Here is a 23,954-nt window from a genome sequence, read left to right as displayed (position 1 = left end):
TGCAACACACACACACACACAACATGTCATGAACCTGCAACACACACACACACATGTCATGAACTTGCAACACACACACACACGTCATGAACCTGCAACACACACACACACACAACATGTCATGAACCTGCAACACACACACACACATGTCATGAACCTGCAACACACACACACATGTCATGAACCTGCAACACACACACACACACACACACACACAAACACACGTCATGAACCTGCAACACACACACAACATGTCATGAACCTGCAACACACACACACACACGTCATGAACCTGCAACACACACACACACAACATGTCATGAACCTGCAACACACACACACGTCATGAACCTGCAACACACACACACACAACATGTCATGAACCTGCAACACACACACACATGTCATGAACCTGCAACACACACACACACACACACGTCATGAACCTGCAACACACACACACACACACACACACACACAACATGTCAACATATTGAGCCATATTTCTCTTTGAAGCACAAACACACTCTCAGCACAATTTAGGGGGGAAAGAAAGACATTGTGATTTTTTTTCTAAAGTTTTCACAATCTAGATTCAGTTTGGTGCGAGAGAAAACTGAAATCTGAGCTGCTGAACTGACAAACTACAGCTTTTAAACCACAGGGAGGATATTTAGGATATTTAGATGGTGAAACATTGTGCAACGTTATCTAGTTGAATGTGGAAACTGATTTTTTTCAAACCAAAAAGGCATCGGTTTTATTGGGTTAAAAAAACAATTTCAAAACAATTTTCAAAAATAACATTTTATAATACAAACTTTCAAGCCATTTCTCAAACTTCTACGACTGTGAAAAGGGTGATATTGATTCTGTTGTTTTGTTGTTTCCAGATGATGAAGAAATGTGTAAAATGTGGTAAGACAAATGTGAAATGAATGTAAAAAGTGTGCCGAATATCACTTTATCACCTTAAAGTTTTAATTTTGCAATATTTTTCATTATAAAATACATAAACATTCAAATTTAGCATATCTTCAAAACAAGATTTTTGATATTATCAGTATTTTGTATTATTGTATTATCAGTATCTTCAAACTTTTAAAAAAATGTTTTATACTTAATTACTAACTAATATTTGCTTAATTAATAACTAACACCGAATACAAAAACACAATCGAAGGATATTTTTTTTATATTTTACATTTTAATATTGTTTTTAATGTCAACACGTCATACTAGTTCTAATAAGAATCATGAATATTCTGAAACGGTCCAGTTTGGTGGATTATGTTTTTTCCCAGTATTAACACTAGATTAAAATCCATGTGTCGGGTTCTTCTAATTATGACCTCGTTTGGAGAATAATTATCACAGTTTTACATCAGTCGAGTTGCAGTTTGGGACGAAAACTTGAAGATAAAAAGTTGACAGGAAGTAGAGCTGTGTTCAACAGAATCCCTCTGTGATATCATCAGAAAGCGCCATTCTATCAAAAATGCAGCGAAAATTTGACAACATAAAGGATAAAGGTGTTGTCAGGTGTAGTTATTTGTCAAATTATAACTGGTGTAATTTATAACGATCTTGGCCCTTGTATAGTCTGTATAGCCCTCTGCTACTCATGTCAAACCAGGACATACATTGTAAACGTCACCAAAATGGCCAAATTGGAGAAGAAAAAAAGGCACAAATGTTTGGTAAAATCTTAAATATAATCATGTTCCCTTTGTTTTAGTTTTTTTTTTACTTTGGTTTTCACTGACTTTAACTGAATATCCAGCTGCACCACTAGCTTTAGCATTAAAGTGCCTATTACAGGTTTTTACAATTGTCTCATTTTGACTTTATTTGGTGTGTTTATACCTGTTGTACATATAAATTATGGTTTAACACCGATCGAGCAGGTATTTGTGGAGAAAAGGTTGAAAAATCTGTAGAAAATGACACTCATTCCAGTCAAAGTTTATGCAGAATTTACACAAAAGAAACAACTTTTTTGATGCTCTAAACATGAATTCAACAAAATAAAGTCGCTCTCATTTATTTTACTTTGTGAAATAAAACAATTGTAACATTAGATGAGATTAGGCCCAGTGTTTGCTGGGTAATTTCCTAGTGTGATGTCATCAATTACAAACAGGAAGTGAAATTATAAACCTAAAAAATGCGATGAAAACATTTAAATTCATAGCGACATTTAAAACATATTCATCTTAACTGCATTTTAGTTCAATGATTCGTCCGACCTGTAGGGGGCGCTTTAACTCATGTCTTATACCTTTCCTTTGCCTGTGTTGTTGCCGTGTAGCGTCTCCGAGTGCACCATGTGACTGACGTGTATTATTGTAGGACTCGTGGGCGTATCTGACAGTGTAATCTCTTTGTTTATCGCTCTAACGCCGTGTTTTCTTTAGCGAGCTGCTCCTGTCGGCTCCTGTCGGCTCCTGTCGGCTCCTGTCGGCTCCTCCGAACTCCCGTAAACGCCCCGAGGATGAAGTCTTCCTCTTTAAAAACACCCACAATGCATTTTCTGTCCGCGATGAAGGTTCACAAAGACAGAGGGCAAAAGGCAGGAATCTCCTGACATGATCAGACAGGATCCTGCAGGTAACCGCGGTGATAAAAGTCCCCTCTTTACGTACATTCCGACCTCCGTCCCGAGCTCTACGCCACGTCCTGTTCGAGCGCGTTCCTTCGGCTCCGTTTTCTTGTCCCGAATAAACGCGGCACAAAAGAACCGTCTGCGTTTGTACGAAATCAAGACGAGAAACGAGCGTCAGAATCAGAGCGGCACAAGACGAAGTGACACATGTGACTCTGAGTGACAGTTCAGACCTGTGACTTGTTCTGTGATAAATGATGATTAAAGTCTGTCAGTTTGTCTTTTATTATGTTTATGCCATTTATTTGTTTTAAAAATACTCAGTTTTTAGTTCAGTTTAGGTTTTAGTAAAGTTTAAAGTTTAGTTTAAAGTTGTTTAGTTTAAAGTTTAGTTTAAAGTTTAGTTTAAAGTTTAGTTTAAAGTTTAGATTAAAATTTAAAGTTTAGTTTAAAGTTTAGTTTAAAGTTGTTTAGTTTAAAGTTTAGTTTAAAGTTTAGTTCAAAGTTTAAAGTTTAGTTTAAAATTTAGTTTAAAGTTTAGATTAAAATTTAAAGTTTAGTTTAAAGTTTAGTTTAAAGTTGTTTAGTTTAAAGCTTAGTTTAAAGTTTAGTTCAAAGTTTAAAGTTTAGTTTAAAATTTAGTTTAAAGTTGTTTAGTTTAAAGTTGTTTAGTTTAAAGTTGTTTAGTTTAAAGTTTAGTTTAAAGTTTAGTTTAAAGTTTAGATTAAAGTTTAAAGTTTAGTTTAAAGTTTAGTTTAAAGTTTAGTTTAAAGTTTAGATTAAAATTTAAAGTTTAGTTTAAAGTTTAGTTTAAAGTTTAGTTTAAAGTTGTTTAGTTTAAAGTTTAGTTTAAAGTTTAGTTTAAAGTTTAGTTCAAAGTTTAAAGTTTAGTTTAAAGTTGTTTAGTTTAAAGTTTAGTTTAAAGTTTAGTTTAAAGTTTAGATTAAAGTTTAAAGTTTAGTTTAAAGTTTAGTTTAAAGTTTAGTTTAAAGTTTAGTTTAAAGTTTAGTTTAAAGTTTAGATTAAAATTTAAAGTTTAGTTTAAAGTTTAGTTTAAAGTTTAGTTTAAAGTTTAAAGTTTAGTTTAAAGTTTAAAGTTTAGTTTAAAGTTTAGTTTAAAGTTTAGTTTAAAGTTTAGTTTAAAGTTTAGTTTAAAGTTTAGTTTAAAGTTTAGTTTAAAGTTTAGTTTAAAGTTTAGTTTAAAGTTTAGTTTAAAGTTTAGATTAAAATTTAAAGTTTAGTTTAAAGTTTAGTTTAAAGTTTAGTTTAAAGTTTAAAGTTTAGTTTAAAGTTTAAAGTTTAGTTTAAAGTTTAGTTTAAAGTTTAGTTTAAAGTTTAGTTTAAAGTTTAGTTTAAAGTTTAGTTTAAAGTTTAGTTTAAAGTTTAGTTTAAAGTTTAGTTTAAAGTTTAGATTAAAGTTTAGTTTAAAGTTGTTTAGTTTAAAGTTGTTTAGTTTAAAGTTTAGTTTAAAGTTTAGTTTAAAGTTTAGATTAAAGTTTAGTTTAAAGTTTAGTTTAAAGTTTAGATTAAAGTTTAGATTAAAGTTTAGTTTAAAGTTTAGTTTAAAGTTTAGTTTAAAGTTTAGTTAAGTTTAGTTTAAAGTTTCGTTAAGTTTAACATTTATATTGTTTAATTTAAGTTTGTTTAAGTTTATAGTCAAGTTTAAGTTTTAGTTTAGATTAAAATTGTGATTAGATTATAGTCAAGTTTAGGTTTGATTTTTGGTTTAAATTTGTATTAGTTTATAGTTAAGTTTAAGTTTTAGTTCAGGTTTAAATTAAAACCCTAACCCAGTTTATAGTCAAGTTTAGTAAAATTTATAGTTTAAAGTTTAATTTAAAGTTAAGCTTAGTTTTTATTTTAGGTTTAGCTTAGTTTATAGACACGTATAGACAGGTTTTATTTTAGATTTAAATGTTGATTAGATTATAGTTAAGTTTAGGTTTTAGTTTAGGTTTAGCTCAGTTTATAGTTAAGTTTAAGCTTCAGTTTAAGTTTAGGTTTATGTTTTAGTTTAGACGTGAGTTTAGATTAGTTTATAGTCACGTTTAGGTTTTAAGTTTAGACTAGTAAGATCACTAATCACTATTGTAATGGGAAAAGTGAACCGAAACACACATTTGTGAATAAACACATTTTTAACACATTCCCTTCATATCTGAGGACACAAAGTTTATGATATTTATGAAGAAATGTCTTCCCAACGTCTCGCTCGCTGCATCGTTTTCGCAGCGGGCCAAAACCAGAGCGGCCAACATTTGTCTAACCAAATGAGGGACTTGCGCTTGTGAGAGGCGGGGCAAAGGTCAGCGCGGTGGGTCGTGTTTGGACCTGGGCTGGACAATGCGCTCCTCAGTGCCGCTCGCTCGTTTACGGAGAAACACGGAGGCCAAACAAAGACGCCATTGTAAAAAGACCAAGTGGGTTCGGTCTGACGGACGCAGGAATCTCAGTGTGATCTGGCAACGGGTCCCCTCACATGACCTGGCGCGTAAACTCGGGACGGTGATGGTTAGTAGCCGGTTAGCACTTCTGCTGGCCACGTTTATGGGGGTTTTCCTCCGGTCGCCCCCATCGATCCAAACCACGCACAACAGATAAAGTCCTCCAGCGAAGACCCGAGACCGTACATAGAAGTGGACACAGAGACGCCGTAGACGTGCTCGGGACCGCGGCGGCTAACGACTCTGCTACGTCCACTTGTATCCGGGACGTGTCCATCAGCTCTTCCTCGACCACAAACCCCCTGCGCCGGACACACCCTCGAAGAATTCAAGCGCACGGCCTTTGTTAAAACTGTCTGCGAGTAGGCTAACGTTTATTAACATAGCCACTAGCGTTAGCCAGCTGCTAAAGACCTGAAACAAACGGCTCATCCTCGGTCTGGAGTGACCTCTGTAAGTCCACTGGTCCCTCCTGACCACAGTCACACATTTCTGGACAAACGGGGTCTTTGGGGGCGTGGCCGAAGAGAAAGAATCCTTTGTTTTCGATACTTTTCGTCGGCACAGCCCACAGTGAGCATGCGGCTTTCGTCCACAAGATGGCGGTAGCGTTCCACACAGCCCTGACCTTCTAAGTACTAATCACAAATGCAAAAAAAAAAAAAAAAAAAAAGTGTTTCATGTTCCGTTTTACTGTAAGAGTTTTCCTCGTTTACTGAAACAATCTTCAAACAGATACTCGCCTACTTTAGCGCTACACAAGTAACCTACATCGAGATCTAAAGCTCTGGTGTTAATCCGATTGTCGTTTTATGGAAACAAAGCGTCGCCAAGTCATTACTGCCACCTTCAGAAAGCCCCCGATTATGAACAGACACATAACGAGCGTAAATAATGAGGATTAAAACTGCACTTTGAAGGTTTTACGTTTTGTTGTACTTTAGTGATCGCTGGACGTCTGTAATCCCACATTCTTTTACTTTTACTGCAGGATACGGGGGTAAATGCTCTGACCTGAGGATGCAGGGGTAAACTGACCTGAGGATGCAGGGGTAAACTGACCTGAGGATGCAGGGGTAAACTGACCTGAGGATGCAGGGGCAAACTGACCTGAGGATGCAGGGGTAAACTGACCTGAGGATGCAGGGGTAAACTGACCTGAGGATGCAGGGGCAAACTGACCTGAGGATGCAGGGGTAAACTGACCAGAGGATGCAGGGGCAAACTGACCAGAGGATGCAGGGGTAAACTGACCAGAGGATGCAAACTGACCTGAGGATGCAGGGGTAAACTGACCAGAGGATGCAGGGGTAAACTGACCTGAGGATGCAAACTGACCTGAGGATGCAGGGGTAAACTGACCTGAGGATGCAGGGGCAAACTGACCTGAGGATGCAGGGGTAAACTGACCAGAGGATGCAGGGGCAAACTGACCTGAGGATGCAGGGGTAAACTGACCTGAGGATGCAGGGGCAAACTGACCTGAGGATGCAGGGGTAAACTGACCAGAGGATGCAGGGGCAAACTGACCAGAGGATACAGGGGTAAACTGACCTGAGGATGCAAACTGACCTGAGGATGCAGGGGTAAACTGACCTGAGGATGCAGGGGCAAACTGACCTGAGGATGCAGGGGCAAACTGACCTGAGGATGCAGGGGTAAACTGACCAGAGGATGCAGGGGTAAACTGACCAGAGGATGCAGGGGTAAACTGACCTGAGGATGCAAACTGACCAGAGGATGCAGGGGTAAACTGACCTGAGGATGCAGGGGTAAACTGACCTGAGGATGCAGGGGTAAACTGACCTGAGGATGCAAACTGACCAGAGGATGCAGGGGTAAACTGACCTGAGGATGCAGGGGTAAACTGACCTGAGGATGCAGGGGTAAACTGACCTGAGGATGCAGGGGTGGGACAGGCGGTTCATGAGCTGCACCTCCCGCAGCATGTTGGCTCTGTTACTGCTCAGTTTGTTCATCTTCAGAGCCATGACTTTATCTGAGGCTCGATGACGCACCTGAAACACACAACATTTCAATCTACTAAATGTACAACTTTTAAAAATGCTGACAAAAAGTATAGATTTATGATTAGTAAAACCCCATTACTTAAAAACACTTTATTTTTCCCAAATTAACTTCTTTCATTCCTGTCAGTCCACACTAAGAGCAGCTGTGAAGCAAATACATACTGCAATGTTCAGTGTCTTTGAGAGTCAAAAGAAACACCCAAATGCATTATTATTATTATTACTACTATTATTATTATTACTATTACTATTATTATTATTTATTATTTATTATTTATTATTTATTATTTATTATTTATTATTACTACTATTACTATCACTTTCACTATCACTATCACTATCAGGCCCGAGCGCCACAAGCTGGCGAGAGGCCTATTAGTCCCGTAAGGCCGTGCGAAGCACGGCTGCGAAAGTGCGCACATAGTGCGCACGAAATCGAGCGCGAAGCGCTCGCCCACTTCCAAACACTCACTAACGCACTTGTTCACTCATGCACGCCCCGTGCATACTAATTAGTAGTAGGAAAATGGAACATTACCGTTGTAAACGGGCGAAGCCCGTGCAAAAGTGCGCACTAAACGAGCACTTTACATTGGGAAAGTGAACATTGACGAAAAGTCACAAAAAAATAAATTAAAAAAATTGGCGCGTCAGCGCCCCCAAATGTACCAAAAATGCATTGAGAGATGGGAAATGACCCCAAAAAAATCTGACCGTAGAATCATGAAATTTGGCGCAGAGGTAGATGGTGACAAGAGAAGTAAAAAATATTACTACGACAACGCCGTCCGCCCAAACAAATGTCGGCCATATTGGTTCAAAAATGGCTAAGCATGACTCTGGAGTTTTTCCAAACGTCGTACTTTTACGAACTCCTCCCAGGGCGTTGGCTCTAAAAAGCTGAAATTTGGTGAAAATGCTACTGAGAAGTGGGACATCAAAAGTTATTCAAATTACATTGATACCTGTCACGGTCTAGAATTTAGCTAGAATTTCAGAAATCTCCCAAATTTAACATTTCTGCCGTTTGCGCAGATAAAGTCCGAATTGCGTCAAATTAGAAACAGTTGTTAAACTCTTTGCCCTAAACCTGCTTGAAGTGAAATAAATCCATTTGGCGCCACAGCGCCCCCTACAGATTTTATATGGAGGTTAAATGTTTAGTTTTGCGAAATTATATGAAATTTGACACACAACTCAATTTTAGAACCCCCATCAAAAAAGTCAATGAGACCCATGTCATAATTGTTATGGCGTTGCCATAGCGATGACCAAAACCTCCCACGTTATTCCAATGGGGAAATCGCCAGAACATGTTTACACTTTAGACTTTCACAAACTCCTCCCCCTCAGGGCGTCAGCCCAATTAACCTGAAATTTGGTGAGACTCATCTTCAGGGGTGGACCATCAAAAGTTATCCACATTTTTATTCAAAAAGTCACAGTGTTTGTGAGGCAAAGCCGCACATTTTGCCAAGAATTCAAAATAAAATTGCTTTTTGATGGTAAAACAAAGGGGAGAAGATGTGACAGCGTCACAGATTCAGCAGTAGGCGTAATAAAAGGACCATTGGGGCGCGTTAGCGCCCCCTCCTCTTGCGGCGTGGCGGCAGCGTGGCGAGGGCCGATCATTGCCGCTTGCGGCTATATTTATTATTATTATTGATAAATAAAATAAAATGATAATAACAATAGGAACTAAAACACTGTGAAAGAGAAACAGACACAGAGGTAAAATGGGGTCAGAGTGCACAGAAAACAATCGATTCCTTGTTATTGCACGTCACATTTTCCACCTCATGGCTTCACAGAGCCTGAAACAGACAACGGCCACTTCCCTCATCACAAGAATAAAATGTGAAACCAATAGATTTGATTAAATTGTAAAGTGTTCATTACAGGATTATGACCCGTGCACAGCTGCATGTGGACGTTTAGACACGGAAGGTTCTAGTACAAGCTTTTCTCTGTGAGCAGTTTCCCCACAGTGTTGACAAAAGGTTTACACCATAGACCAACGATACATGTGGCCTCCTGGAGCATCTGCACACCTACAATCTTTACAACACTGTTCAGGCGATCTTCATCTTTGACTGACAGTTAGCCCTGTACATGTACAACAGCAGTGAGAGGAACAGCACTTTACAACCCCAGAACATGGAGCTCTCCCTCTCTGTGCAGTCGAGTTAGTGGTGCAAAGCTCGCTCTAAACTCTAAATCAGTGACACAGAATTAGAAGTAGTTTTGTGGCTGGGCTTGAATTGTAAACGTGTGAAAACCACGGAGACAAAAACTCACTGATGACTCATTTATGAACCTGCAGCCGCTTCCTGGAAACATCACGTCAAGTGCAAGATGCAACTGTCCGAAGAGGAAATTGTACTCGTTCTTGGAGTAGTTTTCAAACGCAATACTTTTACTCCTCCTCGAGTCGTGTTTAGTCGTTTGAAGTGACGGTCTATTACTAAAGAAAAGGTTTGTTGTGACACGATCTCGGTTTTTCTCAATTACGTGATTTTGTGCATCCTTTAACTGAGGTTTTGTCCTTTGCATTACAGTAAATCAGCTTCAAATAAACAACCAACTCTTTCGTTCAGACAGTTATTATCTTCCCTAAATACTTTGTACTCTCACTCGAGTAGTTTCTTGCACTTTTACTAAAACACAGCACAAATAAAATCAATTAATATAACGTCCAATGCTTACAACGGACTATAGAAGCTTGGAAATGGCATCATTCAAACGTTTTAAGGTGAAGTTCTCGGTGTAGTGTCTTGCCCATGAGCACGGCAGCAGTGTCAAGCAACAGAAGTGAGGATCAAACCTTCATCAACTTTCGGAATAACGAGCGATCGTCTCTAATGCGACTCGAACCTTTCAGAAAACGTCTTAGTTTCATGCAGAACACGACCAGACATTTTGCCGTTTGCCGTGGACGTTCGCCAACCGCACGACTTCTACGAGTGTTTCTTTTCCCCCCGCGGCGCTTTTCCCGTAACCATAACAAACGCTGAAAGTCGATCGGACGCGTCGGGATCCCGAGACGGCGGCGGACGAGCTTGAACTCGGCACAAAAGGAATTTCATACTTGGTTTCAGCGGCGGCTTCAGACAAAGGCTCATTCATCCATCGGATACTGTCTCGGGATCTCGACACGTCTGATCGACTTCCAGCGTTTGTAATCGTTATACAAAAGACGGGGAGCGAGCGTGCGGCATTGATTTAAAACAGGAAGGAGACACAACGACTCATTAACGCCGGAAGAATCTTAAGAATGTGTAATAATGACCACGACAATCTGACGGAGCTATCGATTATTCTAGTCCCACAGTTATTTCTATTGTACAGCTTTACCAACTAAAGGTGGAAATATGGCGACTGAAGGCTTCAAGATAAAAAATATTTACAGATAAAGTGCATTATTGATGGAAATATTAAATAGTTTATCCTTTTTTGACGTTTTGATTTGATAATGTTGTCGTTTTTGTGATAAAAACGCCTTTTCGCAAGCGTTTTAGAGTCTGTTTACAGTCGGCCCGGCCTGGAATGGTCCACAGTTTGGCATTAAACACATCCATCTACAGGGAGGCGAGCAGGCGGCGAGTTATGGGTCAGATCTGTGGAGAGGCGACACCGCTCACAGTAAGAATGCACGGTTTTTGAGGCATTTTAGCGCAAGAAAAGTTACACCTTTAATTATGACTCCTTTACCAGTTTCTGAGATGTTAAAATGAACACAAAAACCTATACTTATTGGTATTAAAGTTGGTTTGATCGTTTTTTTGTATCAGGATTGTCTGAGATTCAGATAAAAATAAAAGTTTTTATCACATTTCCTGAAACTTGATGGTGCTTTTGAAGAGGTGAACACATAATTTGGTTCTTGTGAGAGTTAAATCTTATCACTCGAGTTTAAGAACAGCACAGAATCACAATCAGACAACGTCACGAAAAAGCCGATGGTCACGGGGATGAGATCACGACGAGACATTTATGAACTAACATGGCTGAAAATATGACCGTAATAAAAGGTGTGTCCAAGAGCAGACTAAATGTGGAGGACAACTAGAACATGTGTGAAGGAAAGAAAACGACTCCATGTACACTTGAAACGACATTACGTTACCGTATTACGTCACACTTTTTTTCATAGTTTTGGCCGGGTTGTGACTTACACTTATATTTATACTTATATAATACTTATACTTATACTCCGGAGCGACTTATGTGATATTATTTGTTATTTTCACACTTGCAACAGCATTTCATACTCCAGTGCGACTTATATATGTTTTTTTCTTCTCTATTATGCATTTTTTGGCTGGTGCGACTTATACTTCAGTGCGACTTAGTCTTGATAATACGGTACTAAACATTCCAACAATTTAGCATCAAATATAAGACCTTTAAAAGGACACATATTAGGCTAAATGGATTTTTTTTAACCCTGTTCTAACAGTGTGTTCCCTACTTTATCCAGGAGTGTTCCAAAGTAGATAAAGATTCAGTTGTATTCATCTGGACACCGTTTTTAGAACCGTTTTGCTTTTCTAAAAACCGTGTCCAGACGACTACAACTGAATCTTTTTCTACATACCTGGAGTAGCAGAAACCCCTAAACACTGTTTTTAAGTCCATAAATCATCTCCAGACTCATTCTGTGCATTTCTCTCTCCAACAAAATCTTCCAGCTGTTCATTATCAAACTGTGTAATTCACTCTGCAGAAAGTAGATGACGCAGAAATTCAGTTAGTGCCGTGGGAAACAGCAGAAATACAGATGTTAATTTTGTTTTGTTTATAAAGAACTTTATTTTAGTTATATAAACGTGAGATGCCAAAGTAAAAGCACCGAGAGCACGTTTAAAGGCTGGAAACACAAATAATGCATAATATTTGTCCTTTATATTGTTTTCCTTCAAATCAAAAACACATTTTCCTCCTTTTTGCTGCTACAATGAGGCGCGTTATACACTGCCCTGGTTCGGATCACGTTTGACACAATACTTCCTCTCTTCTCTCTTCCTCTTTGGTGCAGATAATGGCTCGGTTCAAGTTCAAAGCTTCAGAGGGTCTCGTCCGTCTCCTCTGATGAGGCGGGACGAGGGGGGCAGTAATAACAGATGGACTCTCCTCCCCCACAACACCCCGAATCAAGCGTCAACCCCCCCAACTCCACACACACACACAACCCCCATACACACACACACACACACACACAACCCCCACACACGTTTAAAGAGCTCACAACAAGTCCTGAAACAAGTCCTGAAGGAGAATAGCACTTGGTTTGTTTCAATGGTCTCTTTGCACAACACCGCGCCGCTAGCTCCACTCAAACGTCTGCTAATTATAAGTACGGGGTTTTAATAAAGTAATCAATAGTTCATGATGACATAGTGAACAGTCACAGGTGGATAATCACAGACGACATATCAAAAAGGTTCACGTACAATGTAAATACTTCAGAGGATAAGTCTGTGTACGTAAAAGTAGGTGTGAAGTGTCTCGAAGCTAATGCTAACCGAAACTTAAATGGAACAAATGACATGATATTTTTGTTTGTATTTAAATCAGTTCCTTTAAAGTGCCTCTCGGATGACTCGTTATACCAAAATGCAGTAAAGATAAATATATTTTGAATTAAAAAAAAACTTCCTGTTTGTAATTGATGATCACACTGGGAAATGACCAGCAAACACTGGGCCAAAACTCATCTAATGTCACTTTTATTTTTATTTTTGACAAATAAAAATAATTAGAGCGACTTTCTTTTGTTAAATTAATGTTTAGAGCGTCAAAAAAGTTGTTTCTTTGTGTAAATTATGCATAAATTCCTGGAAGTGTCTTTAACGTCGGACAGATCAGAGATTGGACAAAGCGATCCCTGTCCGTGGAGGGCGGGATTAATAAACCCCTTTGAAAAGCACTTGACCCCAAACTGCCACAGACGCTCAGAAGGGGGCGCTCTTTGACCTCCATCTCACTCACACACACAACACTGTCGCCATGGGAAATAATACCGCCGTTACTTCCTGAAAAGAGGAACTTCAGCACGAGAACTTCCTCTTTATTTTCAGTCAGAAAGTTTGTCGTCATGTTTTCTGTCACGTAGACACACAGACGTATTCCGGCAACGGCAATTTGACGAGCTCGTGCGAATGAAAACGGATCGCTGAGGATGGAGACGGAATGGAAACGATAAAGCAGGGACGTGTCACTCGTTACGTTTGTCAAATAATATGAAATAACAATCAATATCAAACTTTCAGATCCGCTTTCTAAAGTTGACTCATGATTCTATGGGAGTTTGTGGCGCTAAACTAACATTGTAGAGTCAAACTGTTGTGGCCCAGGATATTTGAGGTGCATTGTTGTTGTTTTAAAGCAGAATTACTGTATTTTTCAGACTATAATTCGCACCTTTTTTCATAGTTTTGGCCGGGGTGCGACCTATACTCCAGAGCGACTTATATGTGATATTATTAACACATTATTATATCATTTTGTTTGTTATTTTCACACCGCAAGAGGGCGCTCTAGGCTCTAAGCGACGCAGAAGAAGAATCTGCACTTCCTCTTCCTCTGGAGTTTGTGGAGTTGTTTAGAAGTGACACAGAGGAAGAAGAATTCAATGGATTTAGTGATTTGGGGTAAAACTGATGCTTTGGTAAACTTGTTAGCATGTTCTTTATGCTATAGTTATCTGAATAACTGTTCATATGTTACGTTAACATACCAGACACTTACCACAGTTCTGTCTGTGCCTCATGTAGCTGAAGGTGTTAGCGTTAGCATACGTCATGTAGCTGAAGGTGTTAGCGTTAGCATACGTCATGTAGCTGAAGGTGTTAGCGTTAGCATACGTACACCTATTCACCATGTTCTCTCATCTGTTATTATTTTAAACTGCATTTATGAAATGTCTGTTCTTGGTCTTGAATTTTATCAAATACATTTCCCCCCAAATGCGACTTATATATGTTTTTTTCTTCTCTATTATGCATTTTTTGGCTGTAGCAACTTATACTCCGGAAAATACGGAAAATCACCTTATTGAACGTCTTTGTCAGTCCCTGCGATGGTTGAATATGCGTTTCTGGCAGAGAAAGAGTTAAAAGGTCAAAGTAACGTCTCGATTCAATTTACAAAACAAAGCCACTCGTTCCAAGTAAATAAACGTCCTCAGGGTCATTTACGGATAAAGGTCGAACGAGTCGAGTCGTCCGAGAAATAAAAGAACTTGACTGTAAACAGAGGATAGATTGTTGTCACATTTAAAATCTGCTTTGCTGCTGCAGTTCCCCCGACCGCCTGCAGGACGACCGACAAGTCATCAAAATAACAGCGACTCGATCATTTCAACAATCGTTCATCGTTACTTGGATGACTTAAAAACACAAGACAAAAGACGTTTTTGAACAAACGCAGCGGCATCAATGAAGCAAAATGTCAAAGAGAGAATAAACTATTTAACTAAAGTTTATTTGTAAATAATCTCTAACTAGAATCTTTATTTAATCTGAATGTACAGTAGAAATAACTGTTTGACTACTATGTGCGTTACTGTTTTGCCTCTAATGTTCCCTAATATAGCATTAAACATACACAACTGCATAAAGACAAGCAGCTCACGCCACCAAGCCAAGCTACTACCGTATTTTCCGGACTATAAGTTGCACCTTTTTTCATAGTTTTGGCCGAGATGCGACTTATACTTATATTTATACTTATATATTTATACTTATACGGAGAGACTTATATGTGATATTATTTGTTATTTTCACACTTGCAACCGCATTTTATACTCCAGTGCGACTTATATATGTTTTATTTCTTTTCTATTTTTTGGCCGGTGCCACTTATACTCCGGTGCCACTTATACTCCGGTGCCACTTATACTCCGGTGCCACTTATACTCCGGTGCCACTTATACTCCGGTGCCACTTATACTCCGGTGCCACTTATACTCCGGTGCCACTTATACTCCGGTGCCACTTATACTCCGGTGCCACTTATACTCCGGTGCCACTTATACTCCGGTGCCACTTATACTCCGGTGCCACTTATAGTCCAAAAAATACGGTAGTCAGCTCTGTGGAGAGGCGAGGGAGCTCACAGTAGGAATGCATGTTTTTAAAAAGGTACTTCCTGCATTTAAAACAACTGTAATTGCATAAACGTCTAATGCCATACTGCGGAACATCTCGAGCAAACTACTGACAGTTTCCTCTGGTTCCGCGGACGTTTTTTGCTCGCTAACCGATGATCGTTAGCGCTTTACGGCGGCACAAAACGGGAGATGAAGGAGACGGCGTACCTTGTAAACGTCGGAGAAGAAGCCGGAGCCGATCCACTCGGAGCTGAAGTCGTCGAGTCGGGTGAGGCACGAGAAGGCGCTGATAAGGGCTCTGTACGAGGACGGCCACACCCGCCCCGCCTGCAACCACATCACGCTAGCGTCAGTTCCTCGCCACGTCCAGAGTCGCCAGCGCGCTCCAACTGCACCGGACACGCCCTCTGCACCGGACACGCCCTCTGCACCGGACACGCCCTCTGCACCGGACACGCCCTCTGCACCGGACACGCCCTCTGCACCAGACACGCCCTCTCCCCCGGACACGCCCTCAAAGCTTTCAAGAGCACGGACTTTGTGTCTGATCCTAAACTATAACACCCGGATTGTTGGAAATGACACTCAATAAAACTACGTGTAAGATAACGTTTATTAGCATGGCCACTAGCATTAGTTGCGAACGACCTGAAACAAACAGCTCCGCCTCAGTCTGGAGTGACGGTCCCTCCTGACCACAGTCACACTTTTCTGGACAAACGGGATCTTTGGGGGCGTGACAGAAGAGAAAGAATCCTTTGTTTTGAGACTTTTCCTTGGCACAGCCCACAGTGAGCATGCAGCTTTCGTCCACAAGATGGCAGCAGCAACGAGTGCGTCACGTCACTTCAATTCAAATTAAACGATTAACTTGCCCTTTTCCCACGTATTCTATCGACGGTCGGGAGAAGTGGGAGAGGACATCAAACGCCCTGAACCACGATGAAACAATATCCCAAAACTAGATCGACGCCACGACACAACGCCCCGATACCCGATACCCGCGCCCGGCACCCGTAACGGACCTGTGGCGCCGCGCTCAAGTTCCCCGGGGCCCAACCGGCGAGTGCCTGCCCGTCGTCCGCCTCCGGGCGCGTGGGGAAGGCGGCGATGGAGTTGCGTTTGTTGCGGTCCATGTCGTTTGGCTGTTGATCCCACCGCGATGAAGCCACATGACAAGGGCCCGAGGGTCACGTGACCTCGGGGGTTCACGGCGTCCGGACCGCAGGGGTGACCGGGGTTCGGCGGGTGGGGTCCTGGCGCGGGGCGGTTCTTCTGAGCATTTCGACGGGACGCTGAAGAGCTTACGTGGTCCAGAGAGTTTGTGCTTTTGAAAACCTGAAGCGAGAAAGAGGAGATTAGAGTCAAATGTCAAACGAGTTACGATCAGAGGTCACGATAATTCCAATCAGAGGTCACGATAGAGGTCACGATAGTTACAATCAGAGGTCACGATAGTTACAATCAGAGGTCACGATAGAGGTCACGATAGTTACAATCAGAGGTCACGATAGTTACAATCAGAGGTCACGATAGAGGTCACGATAGTTACAATCAGAGGTCACGATAGTTCCAATCAGAGGTCACGATAGAGGTGACGATAGTTACAACCAGAGGTCACGATAGAGGTCACGATAGTTACAACCAGAGGTCACGATAGAGGTCACGATAGTTACAATCAGGTCACGATAGTTACAATCAGAGGTCACGATAGTCACGATAGTTGCAATCAGAGGTCACAATAGTCACGATAGTTACAATCTGAGGTCACGATAGTCACGATAGTTACAATCCGAGGTCACGATAGTCACGATAGTTACAATCTGAGGTCACGATAGAGGTCACGATAGTTACAATCAGAGGTCACGATAGTTCCAATCAGAGGTCACGATAGAGGTGACGATAGTTACAACCAGAGGTCACGATAGAGGTCACGATAGTTACAACCAGAGGTCACGATAGAGGTCACGATAGTTACAATCAGGTCACGATAGTTACAATCAGAGGTCACGATAGTCACGATAGTTGCAATCAGAGGTCACAATAGTCACGATAGTTGCAATCTGAGGTCACGATAGTCACGATAGTTACAATCCGAGGTCACGATAGTCACGATAGTTACAATCTGAGGTCGCGATAGTTACAATCTGAGGTCACGATAGTTGCAATCGGAGGTCGCGATAGTTGCAATCGGAGGTCGCGATAGTTGCAATCGGAGGTCGCGATAGTCACGATAGTTACAATCGGAGGTCACGATAGTCACGATAGTTACAATCGGAGGTCACCATTGTCGCGATAGTTACAATCGGAGGTCACGATAGTTACAATCAGAGGTCACGATAGTACCCAGCAGTGTCTGAACGATAAAGTGACAAAACACGACACAAACAAGAAGAAACATGATTTTGTTTTCTTTGAAGCAAAGATTGAACTGAAATGCCCAGTAATCTTGCTTCTGGAACTTTCACAAATACCGTATTTTTTGGACTATAAGTCGCACCTTTTTTCATAGTTTTGGTTCATAGGTGCGACTTATATTTATATTTATACTTATATACTTATATTCCAGAGTGACTTATATATGATATTATTTGTTATTTTCACCCTTGCAACCGCATTTCATACTCCAGTGCAATTTATATGTTTTTTTCTTCTCCATTATGCATTTTTTACGGTAAATACTGTATATATCTGTTAGTTTTTACCATTAAATCATGTTGTAGATAACCGTTTTTTGCCCTCAACATCTAAAGTAACTCCTTTACTCTACAACAGGGGTGGGCAATTATTTTCCTCCGAGGGCCATATTTGAATCCAGGCAAGTAGCGGAGGGCCGGCATCATTGGTGTGAAAAAAATAAATACCAAAAATTAAATATCAAATAAAATATAACTTTTCTGTCAAATATAGGCTATTGAATCTATTGTTTAATTGATTTCACGTCATATGTATTAAGGATACACGTGCAGACAGATGAGGGCAAAAAAAAATATTATTGCTTTTTTTTTAAAAATATTACTTGGACAAGCTTGGCGGGCCGGATTGAAAGGCCCTGCGGGCCGGATCCAGCCCGCGGGCCGTAGTTTGCCCAGCCCTGCTCTACAACAACAACAAACATTACTCCAACAACATTCATTTTGTCTTTTTATTTAACCAAAAACATATATAACTTATTGTCTTTGAAAAGAAGAGTTTTGGGGATTTTTTAAAAACATACACACATTGGTCGATCTCTAATTACTACTTAATCAAACGAGTATCTAATGTCTAATCACCATTTTCTGACATGTTTTAAGATTCAAACTCTTCAATCACGCTTCTGTTTGGAACCTTTATATTTGATAGTCCGCGTTGTGCGTTTATAATGTCATCTCCCCTGTAACGATGTTTAGAGTTGGTCCACTCGATGATGTCACGAGGTGGTGCGGTGAGGATTGATATATCATATTTTCCGGACTATAAGTAGCACCTTTTTTCATAGTTTTGGCCGGGGTGCGACTTGTACTTCTATTTATACTTATATACTTATACTCCAGTGCGACTTATGTTTTTTTCTTCTCTATTATGCATTTTTTGGCTGGTGCGACTTATACTCCGGTGCCACTTGTAGTCCGGAAAATACGGTATATCCTTTCACATTCTAAAACACGAAACGCCAAAGCTAAAAAAAAGGTGTATTTGTGTTTTTAAAAGGCCCAAGAGGAAACAGAAACAGACCCCGGCTCCAAAGGGCGGTCGCAGTGTGAGTCTTTGATTGTCTGATTTTGGGACTCGGGCCAAAGACCGGTTCAGGTCCGGGTCTCCGCTCTCTGGACCAAAGACCGGTTCAGGTCCAGGTCTCCGCTCTCTGGACCAAAGACCGGTTCAGGTCCAGGTCCCTCCTCTCTGGACCAAAGACCGGTTCAGGTCCAGGTCTCCGCTCTCTGGACCAAAGACCGGTTCAGGTCCAGGTCCCTCCTCTCTGGACCAAAGACCAGTTCAGGTCCAGGTCTCCGCTCTCTGGACCAAAGACCGGTTCAGGTCCAGGTCCCTCCTCTCTGGACCAAAGACCGGTTCAGGTCCGGGTCCCTCCTCTCTGGACCAAAGACCGGTTCAGGTCCAGGTCCCTCCTCTCTGGACCAAAGACCGGTTCAGGTCCAGGTCCCTCCTCTCTGGACCAAAGACCGGTTCAGGTCCGGGTCTCCGCTCTCTGGACCAAAGACCGGTTCAGGTCCAGGTCCCTCCTCTCTGGACCAAAGACCGGTTCAGGTCCGGGTCCCTCCTCTCTGGACCAAAGACCGGTTCAGGTCCGGGTCTTTCAGGTCCAGGTCTCCGCTCTCTGGACCAAAGACCGGTTCAGGTCCGGGTCTCTCCTCTCTGGACCAAAGACCGGTTCAGGTCCGGGTCCCTCCTCTCTGGACCAAAGACCGGTTCAGGTCCAGGTCCCTCCTCTCTGGACCAAAGACCGGTTCAGGTCCGGGTCTCCGCTCTCTGGACCAAAGACCGGTTCAGGTCCAGGTCCCTCCTCTCTGGACCAAAGACCGGTTCAGGTCCAGGTCTCCGCTCTCTGGACCAAAGACCGGTTCAGGTCCAGGTCCCTCCTCTCTGGACCAAAGACCGGTTCAGGTCCAGGTCTCCGCTCTCTGGACCAAAGACCGGTTCAGGTCCAGGTCCCTCCTCTCTGGACCAAAGACCGGTTCAGGTCCGGGTCCCTCCTCTCTGGACCAAAGACCGGTTCAGGTCCAGGTCCCTCCTCTCTGGACCAAAGACCGGTTCAGGTCCAGGTCCCTCCTCTCTGGACCAAAGACCGGTTCAGGTCCGGGTCTCCGCTCTCTGGACCAAAGACCGGTTCAGGTCCAGGTCCCTCCTCTCTGGACCAAAGACCGGTTCAGGTCCGGGTCCCTCCTCTCTGGACCAAAGACCGGTTCAGGTCCGGGTCTTTCAGGTCCAGGTCTCCGCTCTCTGGACCAAAGACCGGTTCAGGTCCGGGTCTCTCCTCTCTGGACCAAAGACCGGTTCAGGTCCGGGTCCCTCCTCTCTGGACCAAAGACCGGTTCAGGTCCAGGTCCCTCCTCTCTGGACCAAAGACCGGTTCAGGTCCGGGTCTCCGCTCTCTGGACCAAAGACCGGTTCAGGTCCAGGTCCCTCCTCTCTGGACCAAAGACCGGTTCAGGTCCGGGTCTCCGCTCTCTGGACCAAAGACCGGTTCAGGTCCAGGTCCCTCCTCTCTGGACCAAAGACCGGTTCAGGTCCAGGTCTCCGCTCTCTGGACCAAAGACCGGTTCAGGTCCAGGTCCCTCCTCTCTGGACCAAAGACCGGTTCAGGTCCGGGTCCCTCCTCTCTGGACCAAAGACCGGTTCAGGTCCGGGTCCCTCCTCTCTGGACCAAAGACCGGTTCAGGTCCGGGTCTTTCAGGTCCAGGTCTCCGCTCTCTGGACCAAAGACCGGTTCAGGTCCGGGTCTCTCCTCTCTGGACCAAAGACCGGTTCAGGTCCGGGTCTCTCCTCTCTGGACCAAAGACCGGTTCAGGTCCAGGTCTCGGCTCTCTGGACCAAAGACCGGTTCAGGTCCAGGTCTCGGCTCTCTGGACCAAAGACCGGTTCAGGTCCAGGTCTCGGCTCTCTGGACCAAAGACCGGTTCAGGTCCAGGTCTCGGCTCTCTGGACCAAAACAAACCCAGCTGGACTCAAAGGCCCAACAGGAAGTCCATGGAACACAAATCACACACACAAGAGTTTCAAATGTCACTAAATGGTGCATTATTCAGGCGCCGGTGTCGTGTGTTTGAGGATGACGGGAACTCCTGCCTCACAGCGAGACGTTCCAGGTTTCCGTGCGACGATTGCGTGTTCTGAACGGACGACGACGCTAAATCCGGCGGCGCGGTGTCGATATCGCGCGCTACCGAGCGGTTTCGTGACAGCGCTGCAGTTCTGTCGCGTCTTTAAGCGAAAGGAAACTATTCACGTCGTATACATTTGACATTTTGGCACAGTTTTGACGAGTAAAATGTGTGTACTTCCTGTTACGTTTGCGCAAGTTGTGGCTGAACAAAGAAGTGCAGTTTGTTTCTTTAAAAACGCCGAGGGTCACGCGCACTGAATGGATCCAACGACTCCCAAACCAATAAAAATGCTTTTGGTAGCAACCGCTTTTGGGTGAATTCTTAATTATTTTCAAGCATAATATTAATGCACTGGTTCGTGTCCCAGTAGAATCCACTGTTGCAGATGTCGTCACCTCAATGATGTCCTCCATTTATTGTCCTGGATGATCTTTCTTGAAGGTAGATTGACCCTTAACCTTTTCATCAGTCTTCCATCAGTAACTACCAATACTTGTAAGATTTGCTGTTTAATATTGATATAATACTAGTTTTAATATGTTGCTTCTCTACACAGTCATGAAGTGAAGGAAACGCTTCAAATACATTTTTCATTTTTAATAACTTTAACCCCCGGATCGAATCGAAATCTGATCGAATCGGAAATCAGATCGAAATCGGAGCGAATCGAATGGAATCTGAGAAATCGGAAAAAATCGATTTTGAAACGTAAAAATCAGAATCGAATCGATTCTTGAAATTTGAATCGAAACACAGCTTTATTCTGAATAAAGTCTAAAGAATAAAGTCTAAAGAATAGTCTAAAGAATAAAGTCTAAAGAATAGTCTAAAGAATAAAGTTTAAAGAATAAAGTCTATATAATAAAGTCTAAAGTCTATAATAAAGTCTATATAATAAAGTCTAAAGTCTATAATAAAGTCTATATAATAAAGTCTAAAGTCTATAATAAAGTCTATATAATAAAGTCTAAAGTCTATAATAAAGTCTATATAATAAAGTCTAAAGTCTACAATAAAGTCTATATAATAAAGTCTAAAGTCTATAATAAAGTCTATATAATAAAGTCTAAAGTCTATAATAAAGTCTATATAATAAAGTCTAAAGTCTATAATAAAGTCTATATAATAAAGTCTATAATAAAGTTTAAAGTCTATAATAAAGTCTATATAATAAAGTCTATATAATAAAGTCTAAAGTCTATAATAAAGTCTATATAATAAAGTCTATATAATAAAGTCTAAAGTCTATAATAAAGTCTATATAATAAAGTCTATAATAAAGTTTAAAGTCTATAATAAAGTCTATATAATAAAGTCTATATAATAAAGTCTAAAGTCTATAATAAAGTCTATATAATAAAGTCTATATAATAAAGTCTAAAGTCTATAATAAAGTCTATATAATAAAGTCTATAATAAAGTTTAAAGTCTATAATAAAGTCTATATAATAAAGTCTAAAGTCTATAATAAAGTTTAAAGTCTATAATAAAGTTTAAAGTCTATAATAAAGTTTAAAGTCTATAATAAAGTTTAAAGTCTATAATAAAGTATATATAATAGAGTCTAAAGAATAAAGTGGCAGTAATGTAACACTTGATACAAACCACTATAAAACACCAAAGAATAAGAAAATAGAGAAGTAGAAGAAGAAAAGCCCCGCCTCTCTCATATTAACCCTCTATTTTTACATCCTCCGGTTTTAAGTCACTTTTAAACAAACTGATAAACGCCAGCGTTCACCGCAGCCGCTCAGACGAAGCGCTCTCCGTGCGCCGCGATCGACAGGCCACAGCAAAGGCGCTCGGCGAGGATCGACAGGCCACAGCAAAGGCGCTCGGCGAGGATCGACAGGCCACAGCAAAGGCGCTCGGCGAGGATCGACAGGCCACATCAAAGGCGCTCGGCGAGGATCGACAGGCCACAGCAAAGGCGCTCGGCGAGGATCGACAGGCCACAGCAAAGGCGCTCGGCGAGGATCGACAGGCCACAGCAAAGGCGCTCGGCGAGGATCGACAGGCCACAGCAAAGGCGCTCGGCGAGGATCGACAGGCCACAGCAAAGGCGCTCGGCGAGGATCGACAGGCCACAGCAAAGGCGCTCGGCGAGGATCGACAGGCCACAGCAAAGGCGCTCGGCGAGGATCGACAGGCCACAGCAAAGGCGCTCGGCGAGGATCGACAGGCCACAGCAAAGGCGCTCGGCGAGGATCGACAGGCCACAGCAAAGGCGCTCGGCGAGGATCGACAGGCCACAGCAAAGGCGCTCGGCGAGGATCGACAGGCCACATCAAAGGCGCTCGGCGAGGATCGACAGGCCACAGCAAAGGCGCTCGGCGAGGATCGACAGGCCACAGCAAAGGCGCTCGGCGAGGATCGACAGGCCACAGCAAAGGCGCTCGGCGAGGATCGACAGGCCACAGCAAAGGCGCTCGGCGAGGATCGACAGGCCACAGCAAAGGCGCTCGGCGAGGATCGACAGGCCACAGCAAAGGCGCTCGGCGAGGATCGACAGGCCACAGCAAAGGCGCTCGGCGAGGATCGACAGGCCACAGCAAAGGCGCTCGGCGAGGATCGACAGGCCACAGCAAAGGCGCTCGGCGAGGATCGACAGGCCACAGCAAAGGCGCTCGGCGAGGATCGACAGGCCACAGCAAAGGCGCTCGGCGAGGATCGACAGGCCACAGCAAAGGCGCTCGGCGAGGATCGACAGGCCACAGCAAAGGCGCTCGGCGAGGATCGACAGGCCACATCAAAGGCGCTCGGCGAGGATCGACAGGCCACAGCAAAGGCGCTCGGCGAGGATCGACAGGCCACAGCAAAGGCGCTCGGCGAGGATCGACAGGCCACATCAAAGGCGCTCGGCGAGGATCGACAGGCCACAGCAAAGGCGCTCGGCGAGGATCGACAGGCCACAGCAAAGGCGCTCGGCGAGGATCG

At 42.6% G+C, this 23,954-nt stretch overlaps 1 protein-coding gene across 1 annotated transcript in view; it reads right to left on the bottom strand.

The window, feature by feature from the left end:
• The window catches only part of LOC140355567 (dual specificity testis-specific protein kinase 2-like), a gene marked incomplete at its 3' end in the record, with an annotated part of 37,319 nt that extends 20,810 nt beyond the window's left edge, over positions 1-16,509 (bottom strand). Inside the window, exons 1-3 of the mRNA XM_072440206.1 lie at positions 16,218-16,509; positions 15,400-15,519; positions 6,946-7,067 (exon numbers count right to left, since the gene is read on the bottom strand). Of these exons, the coding sequence (XP_072296307.1) occupies positions 6,946-7,067; positions 15,400-15,519; positions 16,218-16,328 (353 nt within the window). The remainder of the gene's footprint in view (positions 1-6,945; positions 7,068-15,399; positions 15,520-16,217) is intronic.
• Between the last annotated feature and the right edge of the window lie 7,445 nt (positions 16,510-23,954).

The sequence above is a fragment of the Eucyclogobius newberryi genome, unplaced genomic scaffold (assembly GCF_026437365.1).
Source record: "Eucyclogobius newberryi isolate DKJ021-1_F unplaced genomic scaffold, fEucNew1.0.hap1 SCAF_115, whole genome shotgun sequence".
In the NCBI taxonomy this organism is placed as follows: Eukaryota; Metazoa; Chordata; class Actinopteri; order Gobiiformes; family Gobiidae; genus Eucyclogobius; species Eucyclogobius newberryi.
This window is presented reverse-complemented; position numbering and strand designations above follow the sequence as displayed.